This window comes from Panthera onca, chromosome E3 (genome assembly GCF_046562875.1).
Source record: "Panthera onca isolate mPanOnc1 chromosome E3, mPanOnc1 haplotype 2, whole genome shotgun sequence".
NCBI classification, from domain to species: Eukaryota; Metazoa; Chordata; class Mammalia; order Carnivora; family Felidae; genus Panthera; species Panthera onca.
In genome coordinates, this window is record NC_138354.1 from 607519 (window position 1) to 631748 (window position 24230).

At 58.5% G+C, this 24230-nt stretch overlaps 1 protein-coding gene across 2 annotated transcripts in view; it reads right to left on the bottom strand.

Moving 5' to 3' along the window:
- PRKAR1B (protein kinase cAMP-dependent type I regulatory subunit beta) overlaps positions 1 to 24230 on the bottom strand; it is a 103102-nt gene that overhangs the window by 61314 nt on the left and 17558 nt on the right. For both annotated transcript variants that reach the window (XM_081791626.1, XM_081791625.1), the window contains exons 3-4: positions 23655 to 23813; positions 20840 to 20931 (exon numbers count right to left, since the gene is read on the bottom strand). In XM_081791626.1, the coding sequence (XP_081647752.1) occupies positions 20840 to 20931; positions 23655 to 23813 (251 nt within the window). The remainder of the gene's footprint in view (positions 1 to 20839; positions 20932 to 23654; positions 23814 to 24230) is intronic.

Below are 24230 nucleotides of genomic sequence, written 5' to 3' on the forward strand. Positions count from 1 at the left end.
CCCCGCGTCGGGCTCTGGGCTGACGGCTCAGAGCCTGGAGCCTGCTTCCGATTCTGTGTCTCCCTCTCTCTCTGCCCCTCCCCCATTCATGCTGTGTCTCTCTCTGTCTCAAAAATAAATAAACGTTAAAAAAAAATTTTTTTTTAAATAAATAAAATAAAGTAAAATGCATTATACATTCTTTAAGGCATTCCTGGGGGGGCTCAGTCGGTTAAATGTCCGACTCTTGATTTCGGCTCAGGTCGTGATCCCAGGATCATGGGATCGAGCCCTGCATCAGGCTCCGTGATGACTAGAGAGCATGCTTGGGATTCTCTCTCACTCTCTGCCCCTTCCCCGCTAGCATACGCACTCTGTCCCTCTCTCTCTCCAAAATTGGAAAAATTTTAAACTAAGGAAAAAGAAAATGGCATTCTTCCTGATGTATGTAAATCTAAAACACACTTTAAAGGAGTAAAGAAAGAACAAATATTGTTAAAATGTCGATACTACCCACAGCAATCTACATATTCAATGCAATCCCTATCAAAATAACACCAGCATTCTTCACAGAGCTAGAACAAATAATCCTAAAATTTGTATGGAACCAGAAAAGACCCTGAATAGCCAAAGCAATCTTGAAAAAGAAAACCAAAGTAGGAGGCATCACAATCACGGACTTCAAGCTGTATTACAAAGCTGTAATCATCAAGACAGTATGGTACTGGCACAAGAACAGACAGATCAATGGAATAGAATAGAGAACCCAGAAATAGACCCACAAATGTATGGCCAACTAACCTTTGACAAAGCAGGAAAGAATATCCAATGGAATAAAGACAGTCTCTTCAGCAAGTGGTGCTGGGAGAATTGGACAGCGACATGCAGAAAAGAATGAACCTGGACCACTTTCTTACACCAGACACAAAAATAAACTCAAAATGGATGGAAGACCTCAATGTAAGACAGGAAGCCATCAAAATCCTCGAGGAGAAAGCAGGCAAAAACCTCAATCTTGGCCGCAGCAACTTCTAATTCAATGCATCTCCGGAGGCAAGGGAAACAAAAGCAAAATCAAAATAAGAAGCTTCTTTCTGCACAGCAAAGGAAACAGTCAGCAAAACTAAAAGGCAACCGACAGAATGGGAGAAGATATTTGAAAATGACATATCAGATAAAAGGTCAGTGTCCAAAATCTATAAAGAACTTATCAAACTCAACACCCAAATAACAAATAATCCAGTGAAGAAATGGGCAAAAGACACGAATAGACACTTCTCCAAAGAAGACATCCAGATGGCCAACAGGCACATGAAAAGATGCTCAACATCACTCATGATCAGGGAAATACAAATCAAAACCACACTGAGATACCACCTGGTGCCTGTCAGAATGGCTAAAATTAACAACTCAGGCAACAACGGATGTTGGCGAGGATGCGGAGAAAAAGAGTATCTCTTTTGCACTGCTGGTGGGAATGCAAACTGGTGCAGACACTCTGGAAAACAGTATGGAGGTTCCTCAAAAAACTAAAAATAGAACTACCCTTCGACCCAGCAATTGCACTACTAGGCATTTATCCACGGGATACCGGTGTGCTGTTTCAAAGGGGCACATGCACCCCCACGTTTATAGCAGCACTATCGACAACAGCCAAAGGATGGAAAGACCCCAAATGTCCATCGACAGATGAATGGATAAAGATGTGAGATATATATATATATACAATGGAGTATTACTCGGCCATCAAAAAGAATGAAATCTTGCCATTTGCAACTACGTGGATGGAACTGGAGAATATTATGCTAAGTGAAATTAGTCAGAGAAAGACAAATATCATATGACTTCACTCATATGAGGACTTTAAGACACAAAACACATGAACATAACGGAAAGGAAACAAAAATAATATAAAAAGCAGGGAGGGGGACAAAACAGAAGAGACTCATAAATATGGAGAACAAACTGAGGGTTACTGGAGGGGGTGTGGGAGGGGGGATGGGCTAAATGGGTCAGGGGCACTAAGGAATCTACTCCTGAAATCAGTGTTGCACTATATGCTAACTAATTTGGATGTAAATTTTAAAAAATAAAAAATTAAATTAAAAAAAAAAAAACCTTTTATACAGGACTGTAAATTCCTAAATAAAGACTTTCAACAATGTTATAGGGACAAAAAATAAAATGAAGGAGTAAAGAAGAAAACAATGAGAATCGGGAAAGCTAGAACCAGGCATACATACCTCATGCTGGAGGGGGCACAGCCCAGTGCTGGGAACCCCGGACATCCCCCCCAGCTCGTGAAGGGGGAGAGCCCCATGCTGGGGTCCCCAGACATCCCCCCCAGCTCGTGAAGGGGGAGAGCCCCATGCTGGGGTCCCCAGGCATCCCCCTGCAGCTCCTGAAGGGGGAGAGCCCCATGCTGGGAACCCCGGACATCCCCCCCAGCTCGTGAAGGGGGAGAGCCCCATGCTGGGGTCCCCAGGCATCCCCCCCCAGCTCGTGAAGGGGCAGAGCCCCATGCTGGGGTCCCTGGATGCCGGCAGCTGGTTCTTGCAGTCTCTTCAGCTCAGGGCAAGGAAGAGCCCGTTCTGTTCATGCTGTGCTCTGTTCCAAGGCCTCGTCCTGCCCAGAGAAGGCCTGGGGGGGCCCTGGCAGCTGCCAGCCTCGCAATCACTGATAATATCTGAGTGCCACAGGCCAGCGAAGGCACACAGCAGACACATAATAAATGCCCGGCCAGCGAGGGTACACAGCAGGCATTTAATAAATGCCCTGGAATGAACCTGTGGAACAAAGGCCTAGAATATCTTCAGAATGTCTGTGAGTCGCTGGGACTTGGCACATTTTAACTTAAATGCCAGCCTATGCCCAGAGCAGAGCAGCGAATGTTGAGCGGGGGAACAGCTTCTCCCCCTAACTGGTCCCAGAGGCAACTTGCAAAGGCACACTTCCCATAACTAAACCCCATCTGGAGACCTCACCCAGCTCCACCTGGTGGGGACTGAGCAGCTGTCCCTGGGCCCAGCAGAGATGAGGCAAAGCCACAGACAAAGTCCCCCGGCAGCCCGCTGCGGTGGACCGGCCTGCCACACGCCTGCCCACCAGAGGCCCCACAGCGGCCTCCAGGCCAAAGCCGGCCCACCCTGCCGAGGACAAGGTCTGTCTCACAGTAGCGTCGAAAAGAACAGAACATCTACCAAGAGAAATGCAAGACTGAAACTGAAAACCAGAGAACGTTGTGAAGAGAAATGAAGAGTCTGAATACACAGAGGGAGGTCTCACTTCTGGGACTCCGAAGCCGTGATACTGACGAGATACCAGTTCGGTAAGAAACCGATCTCCAGGGTGCCTGGGTGGGTGGCTCAGTCGGTTGTGCATCCGGCTTCGGCTCAGGTCACGATCTCGCGGTCCGTGATTTCGAGCCCCGCATCGGGCTCTGTGCTGACAGCTCAGAGCCTGGAGCCTGTTTCGGATTCTGTGTCTCCCTCTCTCTCTGACCCTCCCCCGTTCATGCTCTGTCCCTCTCTGTCTCAAAAATAAATTAAATGCAAAAAAAATAATAATAATAAAGAAAAGCAAAGGCCCCATAGCAACCAGGACGGTTTTGAGAAAGAACAAAATGAAAGGCTCGCACAACTTGGTTTCAGAACTTAAGACAGAGCCCCCCTGCCTCACATGGCCTTCGGTGCCACGACGAGCACACAGAGCAACGGACAGACTGAGAGTCTAGAAATAAGCCTTCACACTTCCAGCCGCAGGTTCCCGTCCAACACGGAGAGCAGTGTTTCAACAGAAGGCGCTGGGACAACAGGAATCCACAGGAAAGAAATACTCCTGGACCCTGACCTCCAGCCACACACAAGAAGTAACTCAAAATGGGTCGTAGACCGGGGCGCCTGGGTGGTTCAGTGGGTTAAGCGTCTGACATCAGCTCAGGTCGGTCATGATCTCACGGTCCGTGAGTTTAATCCCCATGTTGGGCTCTGTGCCGACAGCTCGGAACCTGGAGCCTGCTTCACATTCTGTCTTCCTCTCTGCCCCTCCCCAGCTTTCTCTCTTTCTCTCTCTCTCAAAAATAAATAAACATTACACAAGTTAAAAAAAAAAAAAAAAAAGAAATGCCAAACCAAGTGGGAAGAAAAGATTTGCAAACACACATCTGATAAAGAATCCACGTCCAGAATATATAAAGAGCGCTCCAAAGTCAACAATAAGACCAAGAACTCGATTGAAAAATGAGCAAAAAATTTAACTAAGGACTTTGCCAAAGACTTCGTACAAATGGCTAAGAAGCACCTGGAAAGCCGTCCAGTCTCATTAGTCACTAGGCACATGCAAAGCGAAGCCACGTGTGATACCCGCGAGGCTGACGGCAATCCAAGCACAGGCGAGCCAACGTCGTTCTACGTAAAAGAAGCCAGAAACACAGGGCCACGCAGGGTCTGCTTCCATCATTTCAAGCGTCCAGAAAAGGTGTGCAGAGTCGTGGTGAGGTAGGGCGGTGGAGAGGACGGATGGCAAATAGGCACCGGGGACGTACGTCGGCAGGAGTCTTGGAGTCGGACGCCTACTCTGGGCGAGCGGTACGGTACGTGTGCGATACCCCGACCGAGCGGCTCCGGAAAGAGAGAGAAGGAGAGGCAGGAAAACACCTGTCTTCCAAGGACCCGGGTCGGCCCCTGGTTCCTAAACGCCAGACGGCTGGGGTCACGGCGGGACACCCAGGGGAGACGGCGAGGTCCCGGTCCTGCCGGCCGTTCCGAGCCTGCTTCCACCCTAGGAAAAGGCAGGCCGCACCCCTACCGCCCAGACGGCGAGCGGTGACACGCGTGGAGCCCCCAGCATGGGGCAGGTGCCCAGCGGTCTGGCTCTGAGCAGAGTGCTGTTCAGCAGGAACGTAACCGAACTTTTCTGGTGCAAAAGAGGAAGAAGAAAATGAGGCTTTACCTCAAACTTCCGGACATATGGTCACTCTTTCAGGCGGCTTCCAGCGGCGTGGCTCGAGAGTGCACGATCCTGGGCCAAAACGCAGTCCCGTCTCTTCCCGCGCTGGTGCCCAATGGCCTCCAGGCGCACACTTGACTGGGACCCCAGGAGGAGCAAGACTGGTGACCGAAAACCTTGCAAAGGACACTGTGGGGCAGCTCGGTCGTAACTGGTCACTCGGCTTCCTTCCACCTCGTTCTGCGGGAGTCCCGATCCGTCACAAGGGAGTCCGAGGGCCGAGGCCACCACGCTCCAGGCACCAGCCCGGCCCAGACCTCAAGTCGGCCAAGCCCGGCACCAGACTTGGGGTGCAGACCCCACATCTGGCACCAGTCTTGGGGTGCAGAGCCCTCATTAACCCCTTGTTTCTGTGTTTTCCTGGCTGTGGTCCCCGGCCTCGTGGGGCTCAGAAGCCGTCCCCACCGGGCCCCACCAGCATGACGGACGGCCACTGCTCAGGCCACAACGTCTGGGGGGCCGCTGCGCCTCGGTCTGCAGCATGTGGGCGAGCAGGGGGCAGCGGGGCCCCCGCCCGTCTGCAGAAAAGTGGGTTCGCGTGCAGACACTTACCCGCACCGAGAGCGAGCCCTGGGCTAACAGAGCAGCTCCCTTGTCCAAAGCATCTCGAGATGTCAAAGATCTCTTAAAATTCTGTTCAAATCACCCACTTCTGAGCTCCGGAAGCCCACGCGGTCAGGGGGAGGTGGTCCATGCACTAGGGACAGAATTCACTCCTCGGGGGCCCAGACCAGGCTCCCTGGAGCCGAGGGTCCCCGCAGGGGCACGGCCGGGCCCCACGTGGAGGGCCCCCTGGATATCTGGGCGGTCCTCTCTTGAGACGTCTAAGAGCCGTGACCCCGTGAGGGTGAGTGAGGACAGGCCTCTTCTGCACACTGAGCCTCTCAGCCTCTGTAAACAAGGTGCAGCTTGTCCTGCGACCCGTGACTCACTCGAGACCCTTAACTGAGAGACACAGATGAGAAAGGAGCAGACGTGTCTCTGGAGCCCCTCCCTGCCCGCACCGTCCCCGCTCGTCGTGGGGGCCAGAGGAAGCAGTGCCTGCCCAAGGTCGCTCAGCGTCCCCAGGCCCACGTGCCCTCCCCTCCGAGAACACAGAGGCTGCAGAGAGAACCCGCAGGAAGAGAACGCAGGTGGAATTCGGGTGCACGTCCTCGGCCAGACCTACGTCCACACGTGGCTTTAGCATCGGGCTGGCTCAGAACCCTTGAAAGAAACACCAGTCAAGTCTAGTGCAACATGGGGGCCCCGCCTCACCCTAGGAAACCCAGTCAGTTACTTCCAGTAAGGCCTCCCTCGGGCCGGGGGGCAAGGGCAGGGCCACCCGTGCGTCTCGTATCCCACCGCAGCGCCCCAGCATGCTGTAGCTGAACACAGCAGTGAGTTCACGGGCACCTGATGGCAAGGTGATAGGACACACTGCGGTGACCCGATGGCGGGAAACGCGGTCGCAGCTTCTGCGTGTGGAGGGCACCGCGCACCGGACGTGAGCGGGCTTATGTCCGCCGTCTCCTTCACACCCGATGCTGGACGCCGTGACGTCACCACACGGCCCCGTACGGCAGGCGGGGGCAAGATCAGACATCCCTCTGGGAAAGGCTGGACACGGGGCGGCCACGCTCAGGTTCACACTGGACCCAGGGAGGCAGGGGCCTGAGAACCTGGCTCTGAGGAGCTGCACCCCACCCCAAATCTCAACCTCGTGCTCCCCCTTCAGGAGAAGACTCTCAATGTTTCTGGCCAGGTGGCGCACAGATTCCAAAACGTGGGAAGTCTGATGTTCGTGAACTTTTCCGGTTCTGCAAATCCGAGTGCTGAAGGCCACGGAGCCCAGAGGACACGAGAACACCGTGTCCTTCCGCCAGCACCCCGGCTAACCACAGCTGCGACGTGGCTGAAAGGAGCAAAATGCTCCAGGAACACGGCTGCTTGCAGAATCATCATCATTTCCACACAATTAAACCTTGTTCGCCACGAAAGCATCGCTAGGAAGTGGCTCTGTTCTCGGCCCGGACCCGGGAACTCACAAGGAGCCACGTAAAATTGATTACGAGTTAATTGCTCTGAGAGACGCTTAGCTTTGAACTACGAGCCGTCACGGCAGGGGTAATTAAGAACAAGCCATGTTCAACAAACTCAACGAAAACCAAGACTTAAATGCTGAAATTGGCCGCTGGCCTGAATATAACAGGAAGGCGGTTCCAATCCGAAAGGCCATCGGCTGAGCACACGCCGTGCAGGAACGGGGCAGCGGGGCAGCGGTGAGGGCACCCAGGGCACATGACACCTCCCTCCAGTGCCCAGCGGGCTGCTCCAGCCAGGCTCTCCGGATCTGGCAGCCTCCCTGCACCCAGGCTACATCCACAGTCCCTCCCTTCCTGTGACTACGCCCGTGGTCGCGATGCCTGCACATGAGTACCCTTAAACCACATCCCTTCGGGTGTTTCTAAGCCGACAACAAAAATGCTGCACTGTGTGTTCACATACTTGGACAGGGAGTGACTTCTGGCCGCTGCAGACAACAGCCTGCCACCCGTCCTTCTGTCCTTCTGCAAATACGGTCAACGTAAACCCTTGGTGCGAAGGAGACTTCGTGTGCCCACCGCCCAGGCCACGGGATGCCCCGATGATGCCCAGACGGAGAAGTGTTACTTCCAGGTGCGTGTGGGCGTTTCTGGAGGAGCTGGGCACCTGGACCGGAGGATGGAATGGAGATGGCCGTCCCCGTGGTGAGTGGGCGCCATCCCACCCACGGAGGGCCTGGGGGGGGGGGGGGGGCGGGTGGGGAGGATAGCAGGAGAGTCGGCTCTCTGTGCAAGCTGGGACATCACGTCCTCCTGCCCCCAGACAGCAGGGCTCCTGGGTCCCGGGCACTCAGACTCAGCCCAGAGCACACAGCGGGCTCTGCTGGGTCAGCCCCCACAATCACACGACCCGACTCCGGTACCAAATGCCTCAGGTATGTCTGCACCCCACTGGCCTCGTCTCCCCAGAGAATCCTCCCCAGTATGGCGAGGGTGACCGGCCCCTCGCCAGCTACTTAAAACGGGACGTTACTGAGCGTTGGATATTCACATGGCTCCTTGTCTCCAGAACTTTCCGCACAGAACATACCCGAACATAAGAACATTTATGCCTTGTCTCGTCCATCACCCTACCACACCTCTCCGTACGAGATACACTGAATTTCTGGAGCTTTTATCGTAATTTTTTTAAGATACAGAAGTTTTTTTTTTTTTTATATCGGCTGACTAAACGTAAATACGTCAACATTTTTGATAAATAATTATTAAATTGAAAGATTATGACTGTTCTGGAAATACACCACTTGGAGTTTTTGTATTTATACTGATTTATAGCGCCTTATTTAAAATGAGGCCTTGTTCCAACGTTTCGTGGCCCTGAGGCTTCTGCACCTCGGGGCAACCCACCCAGGTAAGACCGCCCCTCTGACAGCGGAGGAGGTCAACTTTTTAAGAGTAAGGGCTAGGAACGGTCAGGAAAGGTCGGGGAAAAGTCGGGGAAGGGTGACTTCGACTGCTCGGTCCCAAGTGCGAATCTGGACTCTGAAACCCAGGACTCTGGCCCCGCTGAGTGGCCCGTGGGGGGCTTGCACACCAGGGTCCGTGTGTCATGCTGGAGGACCTCGGCCCTCAGAAGGGCAGGGTCTGGGTCACCCTCTCCGCCTTGACAGGATCCCTCCTGGTCACCTCCGACCACCCAGGCTGCCCCTGGCCCTCAGACCAGAAACAAGCTTCCCGATCCCCACGCTTTCCGGTCTTGGCTGAAACGTTCCTCGGCCCGCGAAAGGCCGTCCCTAGCTGCGTGTCCAGCACAGACCCTCCCCCCGCCCACTCCCGGTGCGTTTCCCACAAAGCCCCCGCCCTCCCTAGAAAGCACAGAATCACATGCCGACGAGCGAGTGAGCGGGAGAGAGCTCCTGCCTCTGAGGTCACACAGCCAGCTCGCAGCAAGGCCAGGCCGGCGCCCAGGGTCATCCTCTGGCTCCCCTGTCTGACACAGCCTCCTCTTGATAGCAAAACAGTGTTGGGGCTCCCGGAGGGGGGATCTTGGGGGGCTCAGTCGGTTGAGCGTCTGAGTGTTGATTCCAGCTCAGGTCACGATCTCAGGTTTCGTGGGATCGAGCCCCGCGTTGGGCTCTGTGCTGACAGTGCAGATCAGAGCCTGCTTGGGATGCTCTCTCTGCCCCTTTCCCTCCCCTCCCCAGCACGCGTGCTCTCTCTCTCTCTCTCTCTCTGTGTCTCTCTCTCTCTCTCTCAAAATAAATAAATAAACTTAAAAAAAAAACGGTCTCTAGCACGGCCACCACTCTAAGGGTCCTCCAGGCCCTCCGCCTTCTGGAAGCTTCCCTAGGCTCCTCCCTTTTCAGTGCTGAAACTCTCCCAGGCCCAGAATTTGAGCACTTCTCAAGGCCAGGGCCAGAGCTCCGCTGCCCTGCCCAGACTCCCCACCGCACCCAGCCCAGGACAGCGCACATAGCCAAGCTTAGTGGGGCCGACGGCCCTGAAGTCGGTAGAGGGGACCTCGTGCCCACACAGGCCAGGCTGGATGCTGGCCTGGCCTCTCTGGGACCACACACAAGCCCTTTCACCTATGAGCCCACTTTCCTCACCTAAACATCAGACAGAGACAACACACACACATACACACACACACATACACACACACACACACACACACGCGGCTGCTGGGAGAGATTAATGAGGTCACAAGTGCCCGGTGCTCAGCAGGTACACAGCACAGATGAAGCCAACACTGACGACTGGGAGCCACTGGGCAAAACCAACACGTGAGGCAGGGGTAACCCCTGCCAAGCACTGGAACAAACCTTTAGAAAACGGTCTTTTCTGAAAGGCCAGAGAAAGGTCAGGAAAAGCCACGGGCACCTGAATGGTCAAGGAGTGATTGAGGATGGATCCATGGGGACGATCTCACGGAGTGAATGAGTGAGTGGGAATAGGTAAGGAGTGGGAGAATGAGGCCAGATCACGTGGCATGAACGAGTGAATGAATGAATGACAGAAATGAATGAATGAATGAGGCCGGATCACGTGGCATGAACGAGTGAATGAATGAATGACAGGAATGAATGAATGAATGAATGAGGCCGGATCACGGGAGTGAACGAGGGAATGAATGAATGACAGGCACGAATGAATGAATGAGGACGGATCACATCACATGAATGAGTGAATGAATGAATGACAGGAATGAATGAATGAATGAGGCCGGATCACGGGAGTGAACGAGTGAATGAATGAATGACAGGAATGAATGAATGAATGAGGCTGGATCACGTGGAGTGAACGAGGGAATGAATGAATGAATGAATGAATGAGGCCGGATCACATCGCATGAACGAGTGAATGAGGACAGATACTGGAGAAAGAAGAGAAGGAGAATGAACAAATGAATGAACGAATGAATGAGAAATGGCCTCCGGTCCCCCAACAGCCCCGGTCTAGCCTCCACCAAAAGAGGGCTCTGTGCCAATGGCCAGAGGCCTGATCTCAGTGTGGGACACAAGTGGGGGGCGGGCAGGGCGGGAGGAGGTGTCGGTGGCCCCGAGGGGTGAAAGGGCCCCGCTGCAGGCAGGTCTGAGGCCTGCCGTGTCCCCCCCACCCCCACAGCCACCCCTGAGGTCAAAGCACATCTGTGCAGCCGCCTCTCTCTCTGAAGGAGGCGGCGGGACCAGCTGTCGCCCCCGGGTCGCAGCGCGGGGAGCCGGCCCTTCAGGAGCCACGCGGACGGGACCCCGACTGTCGGAGTTCCGGAGGGTCCTCGCTGCGTTCCGCTCCTGGCCGCCCACACGCTTAGGGCGCGCCACCGGCCCCTGGACCGTCTGGGGGCCCTGATCCCACGCGGGAAGGGGCGCTCCCATCCGGACACGCGAGGCTACACGCGCCAGCTCCGGGAGCCACCTCCCAGCGAGCGCCACCCTGTCCCAACTGCGCACCAAACGTGGAGGACGGGAGCGGGTGACACGTTCGCCTCACGAAGTATCAACAGCGAGGCCGAGTGACGGCTGAGGGTCCGTGGGCAGGGGGAGGAAGGGTGGGACCGCGGCGGCCAGGGCTCCTTGGCACGGCCCCCTCCCTGCCGCCCACGCCTGCCATTCTCTGCGACAGAACTTGTAACAGAGGGTCCCGCAGCGTTTCCAGCAACAGTCACCCAAACGCACTCCCCCACACCAGCGGCAGAAGTCACACTCGCCACGTGCACACACAACACGCTCGTCGGGGACATCCGTCCGCACCCCACCTCAGCAGAGCCAACCTGAACCCCCGGCCTGTGCTCCCCTAACCCGCCAGTGAGCTCCACACAATAGAAACCTGAGCACGCCTTCCTGGACCCCCCAACGCCCTCACGGCGCCCCACAGCCACCCGGCGGCTGCTGAGCCCCGGGCCGGCACCCCCCACCCCCACCCAGAGAGGGGCCGCAGCCTGCTGGGGTCTCCAGGCCCGCATGCCCCTGCGGGGAGGCCTTCAGAACATGCGGGCCCGGGCCAGCCCCCCCCCCCCAGGTGCTCAGTGAACGCGCAGACCTGGCAGAAACCCCCACACGTACAGGGACGCGGTTTCTGTCGGATCAGTAGGCACAGAGACACTTCCGCTCAGTGGCCGTGTCAGCACGCATGGCTGTTTGGGAAGATCCGATGTGCTTACGTCCCTAAACCAAAATAAAATTCCTGGTGGATCAAGCCTCCCGTCACTGAAAGAGAAACAAGAAACAGGCAATCTGGGAAGGTTCTAGAAAAGATCACGAGTGTGTTTGCTTATGGTCTTGAAGTCTGGAAGGCGTTCTGAGAAGAACATCAGAAGCATCGAGGAAGGAGAGGAAATCTGCCAACGTAAAACCTACAGCCTCCCATCGACGGGCGAACAAAGCCCGGTCCGTCCAGTAGAATATTAATATTTCAGCCTTGAAGACAGAGGGGAGACTCCAACATGCACCGGGACCCACTCCCACAAGGTCCCACGCACCGAGGACCCACTGCCACGAGTTTGCGGGAAACGAAAGGCAGAAACCAGGCAGAGGCAGCGCAATCCCTTCCCCTGGAGGGTCCCCTGCACGCGGGCCGTGTGGGCCCCTGGCGGAGACGAGGCGCGGGGACGGCGGGTCACGAAAGGGCGAGCAGGCACCTCCGGAGCGGCAGCCGCAGCGACCAGAGGTGCCATTTCCCGGTGGACGTGCCAGGCGGGAAGCCACAGGCGTGGGCGCCGCACGCAGAGCTGGGCCACTGGAAGGCGGGTGCCTCCTCCCACTCCCTCCAAACGCGAAGCCGGCTCCATTTGACCCAAGGGCACAGACACCTGACGGGAATCAGGCGGGGCTGGGGGGGCAGCAAAGACCGCGTCCCAGGGGGGCGCCAGCGCGGGCCTCCCTGCTTCCCTCTGTCCCTCTCTGCGTCGGAGAAGACGCCTTCCCACTGAGCCGTGGCCCCAGCTGCACTCAGCATCTGTTCCGGCACCCCCTTCCTCCACCCCCGCTGCTGCCTCCGCCTGTCCACACTGTTCCCAACACTCGAATGCCCTCCCCACTCTCTTCTGCCCATCCTCGAAGACCGGGCTCAAAGGTCGCTGGTTCTGGTAAGTGAGCGCCCCGAAAGTACAGGGAGAATGGGGTCCTTTCCTCCTCTGTGAGCCCACAGCGTTGAGGCGCAGGGCAGCCTCCTCCCAGAAAGGTCCCCACTGGGATGAGCCCTCAGCAGGAGGGAGGCACAGCTGCGGGCAGGGTCCTGACGGCGCACGGCCACGCACCACACAGCGCCTCGACCGGGGCTCACCACGGTTGGTCGCGGGTTGTGGGACCCAGGGCAAGCGACTTCGCCCTCAGCTGGAGCACAGGTGACCCCATCACTGACTCTCACGGGGCAGCTGTGCGGGTCGGGACAGACCCAGGGCCCTGATGCAGAGCGCAGCATCACCTAAAGTTACACTGAGATACCCGAGGCTTTCTCACTGCGGAAGCCGGGACGCGTGCACGACTGTCTCGGGAAGACCGGTGCTCCCCAAGGAACCCACGTGACCTTCAGTCAGTCACCCGCCTCCTCCGGGCCTCAATGTTCCCGCCTGACAAACGGGAGCAGGGAAGCCGGCCAGGCCCCCACGGAGTCCCCCTGGAGATGAGGACAAGTGTGGGTGACCACAGTCCTCTCGGCCGCCTGCCCTTCACCCCGGCCTCTCCCTACAACCCCCGCTCTGACCCCAGCCAGCTGGTGAATTCCTCACACCCCAGCTGGCAGGCAATTCACCTACGTTTAGTGACCACGGCTCAAGAATGGAGCGGAGCCAGGACCCGAGGCACCCACTGGGTCTCAAAGCCAGCCCCTGCCCCCTTCCTGGGGCCGCGTCGCCCCCTGGGGGTGGGGGGCAGAGGTGCAGTGGGCCCGCTCACCGCCAGGGGGCATCTTGAGGAGCGGCCCTCGGGGACTCGGTGCTGAAGGAATGGCCCCAGTCCCTGCCCCTGGGCAACAGGCTGTCCCACCCCTCTCTGGCCCCCATGCCCTCGCCCATGGAAAGGGTACTGGCGACAGAAGACATCGGGCAGCTCAAACCCATCGTCCACGGGGCCTCGTCAGGTGGCATCAGCAGGAGAGCCAGTTGGGTGGGGAGAAGGGGAACAGGAGGGTCTGTGGCATTCTGGGAACGGCACACGGCCAAATGCTAGAAGATTCAAAGCGTTGTGGCACCCAACCACCAAGACCACAGACAGACAGCCACATGTCCACAGCTGGGCGACAGACGGGACGGGCTCTAACCGCTCTGTGCTCACAAGCCTGGGCAGCTCTTCTCACCAAAGACTCCGCAGAGACTCCAAAGCTGTGCCTTGTTCTCCTTCTGGAACCACACGACTCCCCATCAGCTGGACTAATTCTGGGCATGAGGGAAAGAACTCTTCTCTTTCCCTGGGGGGGTTATTGAGCTGGGGGGTACCATCACACGGAGGCAGGCCGGCCCAGCGCAGCCCTGTCCTGGCGGGGTGCAAGCCCAGCTTCTCCCAGTCCTAGCTGGGGGCTCTGAGCAGCCTGCCTAACCTCTCTGTGCCTCTATGCCTCAACAGAGGCCCCAGCAGCGAAGCCGGCCAGCGCTGTTCTAACGAGACGGTGCCCGTGAGGCCCGAGGTCCAGGGACTAGCTCGGAACAGGTCACGTGAAGCAAGCTCCAGTCCTCACGGTCTCCTCTGCCCGGAGCTGGAGGCTTTATGCAAGACGAAAACCAAATTCGTTGCATGTTCAAGCCATTACTCTCCTCCTGAGATGAGGCCCTGCGTTCTCCAAAATGCTAATTTTGTTTTTTTTTGTGTTGCCTGAAAGGGAAGCAGCACGCCCTGAAGCCAGAGCCAGGGCAGACGGGAGAGAAGGGCCAGGCAGAGGCCATGCCTCGGCCGCAGCGTGTTTTTCTCATCACCTGGGAACCTGAGCCAATCTGTGGAAAAACAGACTGCAGAGATGCGCGGGCGGGAGGCAGAAGGACAGCGGCAGGTAGCAGGAGACAGCCGCTCAGGCCAGCGGTGCAGCGCTCCAGCCAGAGGCCTGTTCTAATTAGAGCTGCAGAGAGCAGGGCCAGCCAGGAAGACCGCCCCAGGGTGAGATCGCTCGTGGGGCGGGCGGCTCCAGCAACGAGGCCCCACCGAGGCCCGAAGCACCACACACACACACACACACACACACACACACACACACACACACACGGGGCCTCCTCATTGCCACGCTTCCCGACTCCCAGGGGCACGGCGGTACTCGACTGAACCCGGGGGCTCCCACCTCCCTCCCTCAGGCCTGGGATGTACCCTCGGGGCCAGGCCGCGGTTCATGGCCCTTCCCAGGGCTGTGGAGCGCCCCGCAGGCTGCCCTCTGAGGCCGCCTGTGTCCCTGAGCAGAGTACGTGCCCCCAGCACCCCCAGGAAGGACAAAGGATCTGACTTTGCTCACCGTCCCTGATACCAAGCAAGGAGCCTACACCTGCCCCCTGCCCCCAGGACCCTCACCCGGACTAACTCAGTTTAGCAGAGGGGCTGTGGAGGGGCGTGAAGACACCAGCTCCAGCCCCCGCTCGGACACCTACTGTGACCTGGAGCGAAGGACAAAGGCCCTCCCCTCACCGGGCCTCGAAACCGTCGTCTGTACACTGAGGTTGGGAGATGAGCTGGCCACCCACAGCCCTTCCTGCTGCATCCGGAGGCCCAGAGCAGCCAGCTGACCCACCTCAGGCCCAGGATGGAGCAGAGCATGACCTTGTGGAGTGGCCACGGACTGAGCACTGGGAGGGAGTGAGGCCGGGCTGTGGGGCTCGTGTGGGCGTCTGCGCCAGCATCAGAGCAGCAAGGCCGTGGGCAGGGAGAAGCCCAGTGATGCAGTCTGCCCTCCACACAGCCAAAGGGCTGCCGGAAAGAGGATGACGACGGTGACTAGGATGGGGACGGGGAGGGGGAGGAGGGTGGGGGTGATGGTGGCGGTGTGGGTGACGATGACAGGGACGATGACAATGGGGATGACGACACAACACGGGAGGACACTCCCATGGACATTACGACAATCCACCGTCACTGCAACCCTCGAAGTTGGTTTTATTCCTCCCGTTTGACGCTTTTGACACGTTTGAGGGGACGGAGTCCCCGAGAAGGTCATTACGCAACTTAAAGACCTGACTCAACCGTCTCCTTCCAAAAGACGTTTTAACACACGTGGGATTCTCCAGCGTGAACGTGTGCATGTGTGAGTATGCCTGTGTCTGTACACGTGTGTGTGTGAGTCGGGGTGTGTATGTGCTTAAGAAATCACTGAGCTGCCACCGTGTTCAGGGGTCTTCTGGTCCTCCCTCTGGCTCCCCAGATCCCCCACTGCCAGTTCACCCCAGGATACCTGCAGACCCCCCCAATGGCCACGTCTGGATCACCCACCCTCCAGGGTTCCTTCCTCCTGCAGGTGTATGTGGCCTGTCGTCAGAGGAGTGAGGGAGGGGGAGCATGGCCTCGGAGCCCCCAAGACTCAGGAGTCCTGGCTCTGCTGTGACAAGTGTGGGGCCTTGGTCAAAAGACACCCCCTTTTTATGCACGGAGGGGGTACCCGAGGCAGGGGCCCAGAGAGAGCCTTCGACGGACGCTCCCTCCTAGGAGACAGGTGGCGGTTTGGGGGTTAGGACCCTTCCCCCTTGGCTATGTTGCATCACCTTCTTTTCAAGAAAAGATTTTGAACAAAGTGCTCACCTCTTCGCAGGCACAAGTATCTGCACACAGACTGAAGGACAGATGCCGTCGTTAACCGACAAGGGCAAAACCACCCAGCCCGTGACCACAGGGTTACTGGTCTCACACCTGAGCTGGGGGCGGGTCTTTCAGCACAAAGGTGCGCTCGCCCCCAGCGGATTCACTCCTGGGGATTCACGCGGGAGGCAGCCTCTGAGTCGAGACGTGCATCTGGAAAGAATGGGCCCCAAACCACAGCCCAAGCTGCTGAGCCCGCCTTCTCCTGAACTGGAAAAAGCAAAGTATTTGCGTGTCACACAGGGGACATCAAGGGAAAGGTCAAGAGACGAGTCTCTGGCCGCCAGCTCCCCCGGAGGCCACTTCCTGAACCGTCAGCCTGTTCCTTCAGAGGCCAGAAAGAGGAGCCCCCCCCAGGGTTTCAATATGGAAAGTGAGTTTTCCTGAGGGCAAAACAAAGATCTGAACCACAGACACACCCCCTGACAGAAAGCTCTCTTCCTAAGCCAGCCTCGCAAAGAGGAATTTTCAATCCAACCATCTGCTTCCTGCACTTTTGTCCACCTGGCTCCCAGATCTGGAAAAGTCCGAGGCGGTAGGAGCTGCACGAGTCTGGAAAGTCAGGGCCAAGGGCACAGGACCCCGGCACAGACACTTCCTGGACGCACGTGGCCAGAGACACCACTTGGATCAACGCGTCCTCGGGCCACACCGGCCCCCGGCCAGCCAGTGCCTGGGAGCTGGGAAGGGGCCACCAAAGGGTGTGGAGGGCGTGGCTCGAACACGACTGCCCCCCAAGGGGCACCCGGGCTCCACAGAAGGGGGGACTTGAAGCTCCGTGGGGCCAGAAGGGAAGCTGAGTGTGGGGTTCCTCACAAAGCTACACGGGGAAGGACTATCTGCCCCGCGAGCCACCTCTGGGTTTGCAACCAAAAGACCCAGACGCCCGTGTTCACGGGAGCATTTTGCCCGACAACCAAGAGGTGGGAGCAGCCCCAGCGTCTGTCAGCGGAGAAGCGGATAAACACATGGTGGCCCCCCCTGCAACGGGGAGACCCCCCACCCTCAGAAAGAAATGAGGACTGACCCGGGGCACCCCGAGGGTGCGAGCCGACACAAGAGGGCAGACGCGGTGTGACTGTTCCGGGGGTCTGTCTGTGAACCCGCGCTGGGGGGAGGTCGGGTGGGTGCCGTTGACGAGACCGCGCCTCGGCCTCCCGGGAGCCCGTCTGCAGCCTCCCTGCCTCAGGCGGCGTCCCCGCGGCCAGGCCAGGCCAGGCGAGTGTTCTGGGAGGATCCCTGGGAGGGGACGATCCCGTGAGTCCTGGGACAGTCCCGAGATTCCGGCCACACACCAAGCACCCCTCTGTGCCCTGTGACACCAGCACGGGAGTGTCCGGAGCACAGGGGGGGCCGGCCGGTCTGGGCCGCCACAACCGAGCTTTCCTGCCCCCAACCTCCACCCGGCTGCGCCCTACCTGGGGACAGTCACCCCATGCTACACGTTGGGGCCTCCCCGGACGACCGTCCCAGCACAGCCTCCAAATTTGCGGGCGTCTGCGTTCCCTTGATGGACACTTCCGGGGAGGCCAGCCCCGTGAGGCAGGACCTCGTCCTCTGCTCCGCCGCCCCCAGCACCTGCGCACAGCCCAGCACACGCTCTGCAATCGCGCCCTGACCTCCGTGGAGCCGGACACACAAACTCGGGGTGACCTCCGTCTGTTCGCCGCTTTCACCGTCAACTTTATCAGATCAGGGGCCGAACGACGGGTGACAGCTGGGTGCCCCCGCTCAGATGAAGTCAGCCAGGGCCCGCTCACACGGTTACCTCCTGCTGTCACCCTCACGCGGCCCGGGGATGCCACGCCCTCAGCCCCACCCACCACCCTCAGCCCCACCCACCACCCCTCAGGCGCGGACCTGTGAGAACCCAAAGCTCACGCATGCCACGCCCTCAGCCCCACCCACCACCCTCAGCCCCACCCACCACCGCTCAGGCGCGGACCTGTGAGAACCCAAAGCTCACGCATGCCACGCCCTCAACCCCACCCACCACCGCTCACGCAGGCGCCAGGCCTGCACTGCTCTTGCGTCCGGAAACACACGAGCAAGGAGAAGCTCCTGGGGGTGACCGTCACCGCCACCGCGGCAGTTCCCACAGGGGCTTCACGCGGACCAGACCGGGACACCGAGGCCCAGAGAACAAAACCAACCTTCCGTGTGAGCTGGGTTTTGGGGGACAGCCCAAATCACGGCGCCCCGGAACTCCCGCCCCACACTCGGGGACGGGCCCGACCCGGTGACGACGGGGCCAGCGGCTGCAGCATACAGGTCAGGTGCACACGCCGGCCGGGCTCCGGCATCGAGGTCCGCCCCGCACCGCCCGGCAGCTGCGTGCCCACAGCGTCTCCTCTACCCAGAGCAGCGCCTCCTCCCCCCGAGTTGGCCGCAGAGTGCCAGGACCCCGATGGAGCCAGGCACGGTCCATCCCTTCCCTAAAGACTGAAACCGGGTAAAGAATGGACGGTGGGGGCACCTGGGTGTCTCAGTCGGTTAAGCGTCCGACTTCGGCTCAGGTCACCATCTCGCGGTCCGTGAGTTCGAGCCCCGCATCAGGCTCTGGGCTGACAGCTCAGAGCCTGGAGCTTGCTTCCGATTCTCTGTCTCCCTGTCTCTCTGCCCCTCCCCCGTTCATGCTCTCTCTCTCTCTCTCTCTCTCTGTCTCAAAAATAAATAAACGTTAAAAAAAATTTTTTTTTAAAAAAAAGAATGGACGGTGGTCTGTGTGGCCGCTGTGGGGAGCATCTGACCTCCTGCCTGAGGGTGCGGAGTCTGTCCACAGAGACGAGCCAGGGTCCTGGGGCCATCTCCAGACGGCTCACCTTTCACTCTGGACCCCTGGCACCTTCTGAATTTCGACCCGTGTGAACGCACCATCCAGTCAGAGCCCGGGTTTAAATCTGGACTGAGTTTTTGATGTTTACATTCAAGTTAATAAAGCTACAACTCCGAGTCATCTGGTCCCACCTGGTGACCGAGGACCTACCTGCCAGGTGGACACCTCCACGAAGGCTGAGAACAGGGGACTGTCTCCAGTTCTGGAGGCCAGGAGCCCAGAAGCAGCAGCAGCAGCAGCAGCAGTCACAGGGCTTCTCTTCGGAGCAATCCCCCCCATGCTCCCCTCTTGCAAGGACACAAGCCTGCATTTAGGGCCTGTGGAGGGTGAATCCCGGACCACCTCTCCGTGTCAAAACCCTCCTGGGGCGTGAGCCCAGCTGGGGGGCCCACGTGGAGAACTGGCCTCCCGCCCTGCCCGTCACGCCCCCATGTGCTTCTGACGGGTGGACATCTCAAATGCCCCCGAGACACTCCCGGAACACGGCGCCAGCCAGGCCTCGCCTCGGAGACTCCGGGAGCGCCCAAGGTGTGGGCAGGCCTTCCCTGCAGCCTTCCTGGGTGAGCAGCCTGTGCCGTGTTGCCAAAAGCCCTGGAAAACGCACCGGCACCTACGGAGACCCTACGCCCCGTCTCTCTGGCCCAGCTCCTCTGTGGGGGGCCCATCCTGCGTAAACACCGCTCCTTCCTGTCCGCCGGGGCACGATGGCATCCGAGAACCGCAAGCCTCCCAAAGACCCTCTCTCTCCCCGCACGGGGCGGCGCTCAGCAGATGTTAACCGTCCCAGACGCTCACGCGGAAGGACCCACGAGCGTCACAGAATGAGGCTGCGAGAAGACTTTCTCTTCTTATTTTGTGGGTTTGCGTGTTGTTTAGATTCTGTATAGGACTGTCATCAGAACACTAGGTGACCGAACCAAGAAACATAATTCACCAAAAATGGAAAAAAAAGAGAATTAAAACACTGCACAGCCTTTCATCCACCCTGAGGAGCTTAGCTCGAAGGAAGAAACAGACACAGAGAAGTAAGGAAGTTACAGCAACTCCACAGAAATCCATACAGTGAGCCCCGAAAAAGTCTTTACTGACAAAGAGGGATGTCCGTGACCTCGTAAGCATGACAAACTCGTAGAATGTGATCCCATTTTGTGACAACATGGAATTAGAGCGCACACTTCAAGTAAACCCTCAAGGATCACCCCAAAACGCTCCCAGTCCGATTTTCCCAACTATGTGCAGGACCTTCATTCCCAAGCATGGCACCCAGCCCGTCACAGCTGCCGGGTGCCCGTCCCTGGACAGGCCCCACCCACGGCCATTCCTGCGGCCCTTCTAGACCATGTGACTGACATCAGCACCTGGTCAGTCACCTTCCTGGACCCCCGAGCCCTGCCTGCCAGTCCCATCTCCCCACCGGGCAGTGAGCTCAGCCCAACAAGGCAGATCCTTGTAGAAGTTGCTGGAAGACTAGGCCCCCAGTGGTCAGAGCGAGGAGACCCACAGTGTCTCTTGACGACAAAGTCACATGGAACCCGCAGATCCCAACCTGGTATGCAGAAGGACAGCAGGCGCACAGAGCACATTATTTCTGGAAGCCGCCCGTGTTCTGTGAGCACATGCTTCCAAAAGTGTGCCCTGTGACCGGGTCCCCGGGGTTCAGGGCTGGTGGTGACCAGCAAGGCCTCCCTGGAGGGGTGTCAATCCCAGCCCTGCCCCTCCCAGGTTCCTACCTTCTCTCATTGTCGTCCAGGTGAGCAAACAGCACGTTCTTGGAGATGGCCTTGGCGAGTGCCGTCATGGTCTTGTAGTCCTTGGGAATAACCTGCAGGGGAAGCCAGCGGAAGTCAGACTTCCGGGCACCCCTGAGGGTCAGGGCTCGGGGCCCGGCCCCTCCCAGCACCTGCGGGACCCTGAGAAACCATGACGTGGCCGGACACAGAACCGTCCGACCTTGGGCGTGTTACCGCTGGAGGACCGCAAAGACAGACAGCCCGGAGTGTGATCCCGGAATGGGATGTGTATGTCACCATCGCTGTAAGCAGCTGGAACCAACATGACGAAAGAAAGGGCAGACGAGAAAGCACGGTGCTCTGAGAGGTGGCCTAAGAACCTGGGGGACTTGGGGCCTTGGTGGACTGGCCCTGGCGGGCCTTAGGGACCCCTAGAGGATGCTACAAGACTTCCAGTCCCCTGGATTATCAGTTCTTCTGTTTTATTTCAGTGGCTTTGTTTTTAAGGTAATAAAACACTTGCGTAAATATTTGAAGACTGAAAAAAAAAAACACAGCTTGAGCCAAGTTTGGAGCCACACCCAAGGCTGACCTTCACCCTCCGAGGCGGTGATGGGCGGGCCTTGTAAGGGAGGCTCTGCCGATAACTGAGCCCGATGATGGGCGGGCCTTATAAGGGCTGGGGGCTCAGGACCCTGCTGATAACTGGGTGTGGTGATGGGGGGGTGCCTAGTAAGGGGGGGGGCTCAGGACCCTCGGCATGGCTATGGGGGCCTAGTAAGGGGGGCTCAGCCCCTGCCAGTAACCGGGCGCGGGGAAGCGTCCGCCACAGCAGACCTGCCTGCTCAGAGCTCCCAGTAAGCACGTGCCCAAGAGCTCCATCACCCAACGAACAGCACAAAGTGCCTGCATCTCACATTAGAAGCGTCTCAAACGCCAAGATTTCTCCCTCAAAATAAAAGACACCGGTGGGAGGGCTATTTGGGCCGTAACGTGACCCCCTCTTGGAGCTCAGCTGCCAGAAAGCTCTGCCAGGCTGGGGGGGTGGCATTAGGCCCCGGCATATGTGCGCATTACATTTAATACCGTGGATCTTCACCCAGGGACTGTGAGAGACGGGACTCAAGCCCTAGAGATTTACTCTTTAAAAATAAGCCTTTTATTTCAGAATAGTTCAGACTTGGGGCGCCTGGGCGGCTCGGTCGGTTAAGCGTCCGACTTCGGCTCAGGTCGTGATCTCGCGGTCTGTGGGTTCGAGCCCCGCGTCGGGCTCTGGGCTGACGGCTCAGAGCCTGGAGCCTGCTTCGGATCCTGTGTCTCCCTCTCTCTCTGCCCCTCCCCTGCTCATGCTCTGTCTCTCTCTGTCTCAAAAATAAATAAAACATTTAAAAAAAAATTTAGAATAGTTCAGACTTACGGAAAAGTTGCCAAAGGCAGTGCCCGTACCCTGCAGCCACTTGGCCCCACTGCTGGCACCTGACCTTACTCGGGAACACACCACAGCCACGGAACCAGCCACGGAGCCAGCCACGGAACCAGCCACGGTGCATGCTGGCAACACGTCCTCAGTTTCACCCCAGCCGCTCACCCTGTCCCTGGGCCTCACCCAGGTCACATTCAGTGACTGCACCCTGAGCCCCCCGCTCTGGACAGTTGCTTAGGGCGCCCTTGGTTTGATGACCTGGACGGGTCTGAGGGGTGCTGGCCAGTTACTTTGCAGAATGTCCATCCACCTGGGTTTGTCTGGGATCTTCTCGAGGTGGTAGGGGGTTCTGGGGGTGGGGGGGAAGACCACAGAAGTGAAGTGCCCTGGGGGTTTTAAACGACACTTTCGGTGGTTTCTCATCCCTGATGGTGAAAGCACTAAGTGCTGAGGTCAGCATGTAACGGGGCCAGAGTCTCAGTGCAGGGGGACGGAACGTTCTGGAGGCAGATGGTGGGGATGGCCGCTCGGCAGCGTGAAGGTGCTCAGAGGGCCCGGGACCCAGCTGCCCCCAAAACCCGTGTATTGAAGCCCAGGCACCAGTGCGTGCTGTCTGGAGGTGGCCCGGAGAGATCAGCGCCCTCCTGGCAAGAGACCCCGAGAGCCCACTCCCCCTTCCCCAGATGCCCGAGGACACAGGAGGCCGAGCGGCTCCCACCAAGAGCCAGCCAGCACCTGCTCCCGGACGTCCAGCCTCCAGACCGTGAGCGAGCGTCTTTGCCCCAGCTACGCAGGCTCACAGAGACAATAAGCTGCGTTGTGTGTGTTTGCTTGATTAGATTTTCTAAAAGGTCCGAAACTAAAAATACCAAGAAAAGAAAGTAAAACTGAGGCTAGAAACACACAAGATGGAAACGACAGAGCCCACGTCTAAGGGCAGACGGGGGGTGGGCAGGGGGCGCCGGGCAGGGGGCCGGGCACACCGACAGGCACAGGGACACCACGTGTCCTCGCGCTCCAGAGCACGTCCTGACTCAGGCACACCTGCTGGCCGCCGTCCCCAAGGGAGGGACACTGAGGAACAGCAACATGGAGGAGGGAATTCCCACCCGGCGGCTCCGAGGCCAGGCGCCAGCCTCCAGGGCAGAAGGAAGTCTAGGAGGACAGGGACCACGGGATCGGGATTCGGGCCCCTCCGCCCACACCCCGTGAGCTGCTGTCCCGTCCCTCCCTGGAACACGTGGGTCAGGAAACCCCACAGGAGAGCCCACGGGCATGCCCGTGACCCTGACCATGACGTTGCCATCACACCGGCCCCTCCCCGACCAGAAGGGAGCGTGGCCAGAAGCCGGGACCCTGTGGGCCCGGGCCGGTGGGGGGGGGCGGGCCCACCTTCCTCACGTAGGACACGGCGTCCTCCTCCGTATACACCTCGGCACTCACACCCCCTCGGCGACGGCGGGCTTTCACCACCGGGTTCGGCGGGGTCGGGGAGACCTCCTCGTCGTGGGAGTCTGACTTCTGCTGCGTCAGAATCTGTCTGGTTTCCTCCTGTGGGGAAGACAGCGGGCGGGCTCACACTTGGGCCTGTCCCCCCTCCCGAGCCTGCTCCTTCAGCACCTTCCAGGGCTCCCCTCTGACGGCCTCTCCAGGCTGGGAAGAGCCCCCCGCTCCCAGGCCACCTCCAAGTCCCCCTCCCCCACCCACACGGCCCTGATGGCCGGGCCCCGGGGGCGGGGGGCACGTCCGCTCCGCTCACCCCTGTACCCCCGCATCCCACGCGGGCAGACACGCAAGAAATGGCGGGCGGACACGTAAAAGGAAAGGAAATCTGTTTTGTTTTCTTCCCTCCCTTCATTATTTAAATGGTTTACAAATCGTGAGTGCGTGCAGAGGGCACAGAATTCCAAAAGTGTAAAGGAACACGCACCGCACACTGCCAAGCAGCCACCACATCCCCACATCCCC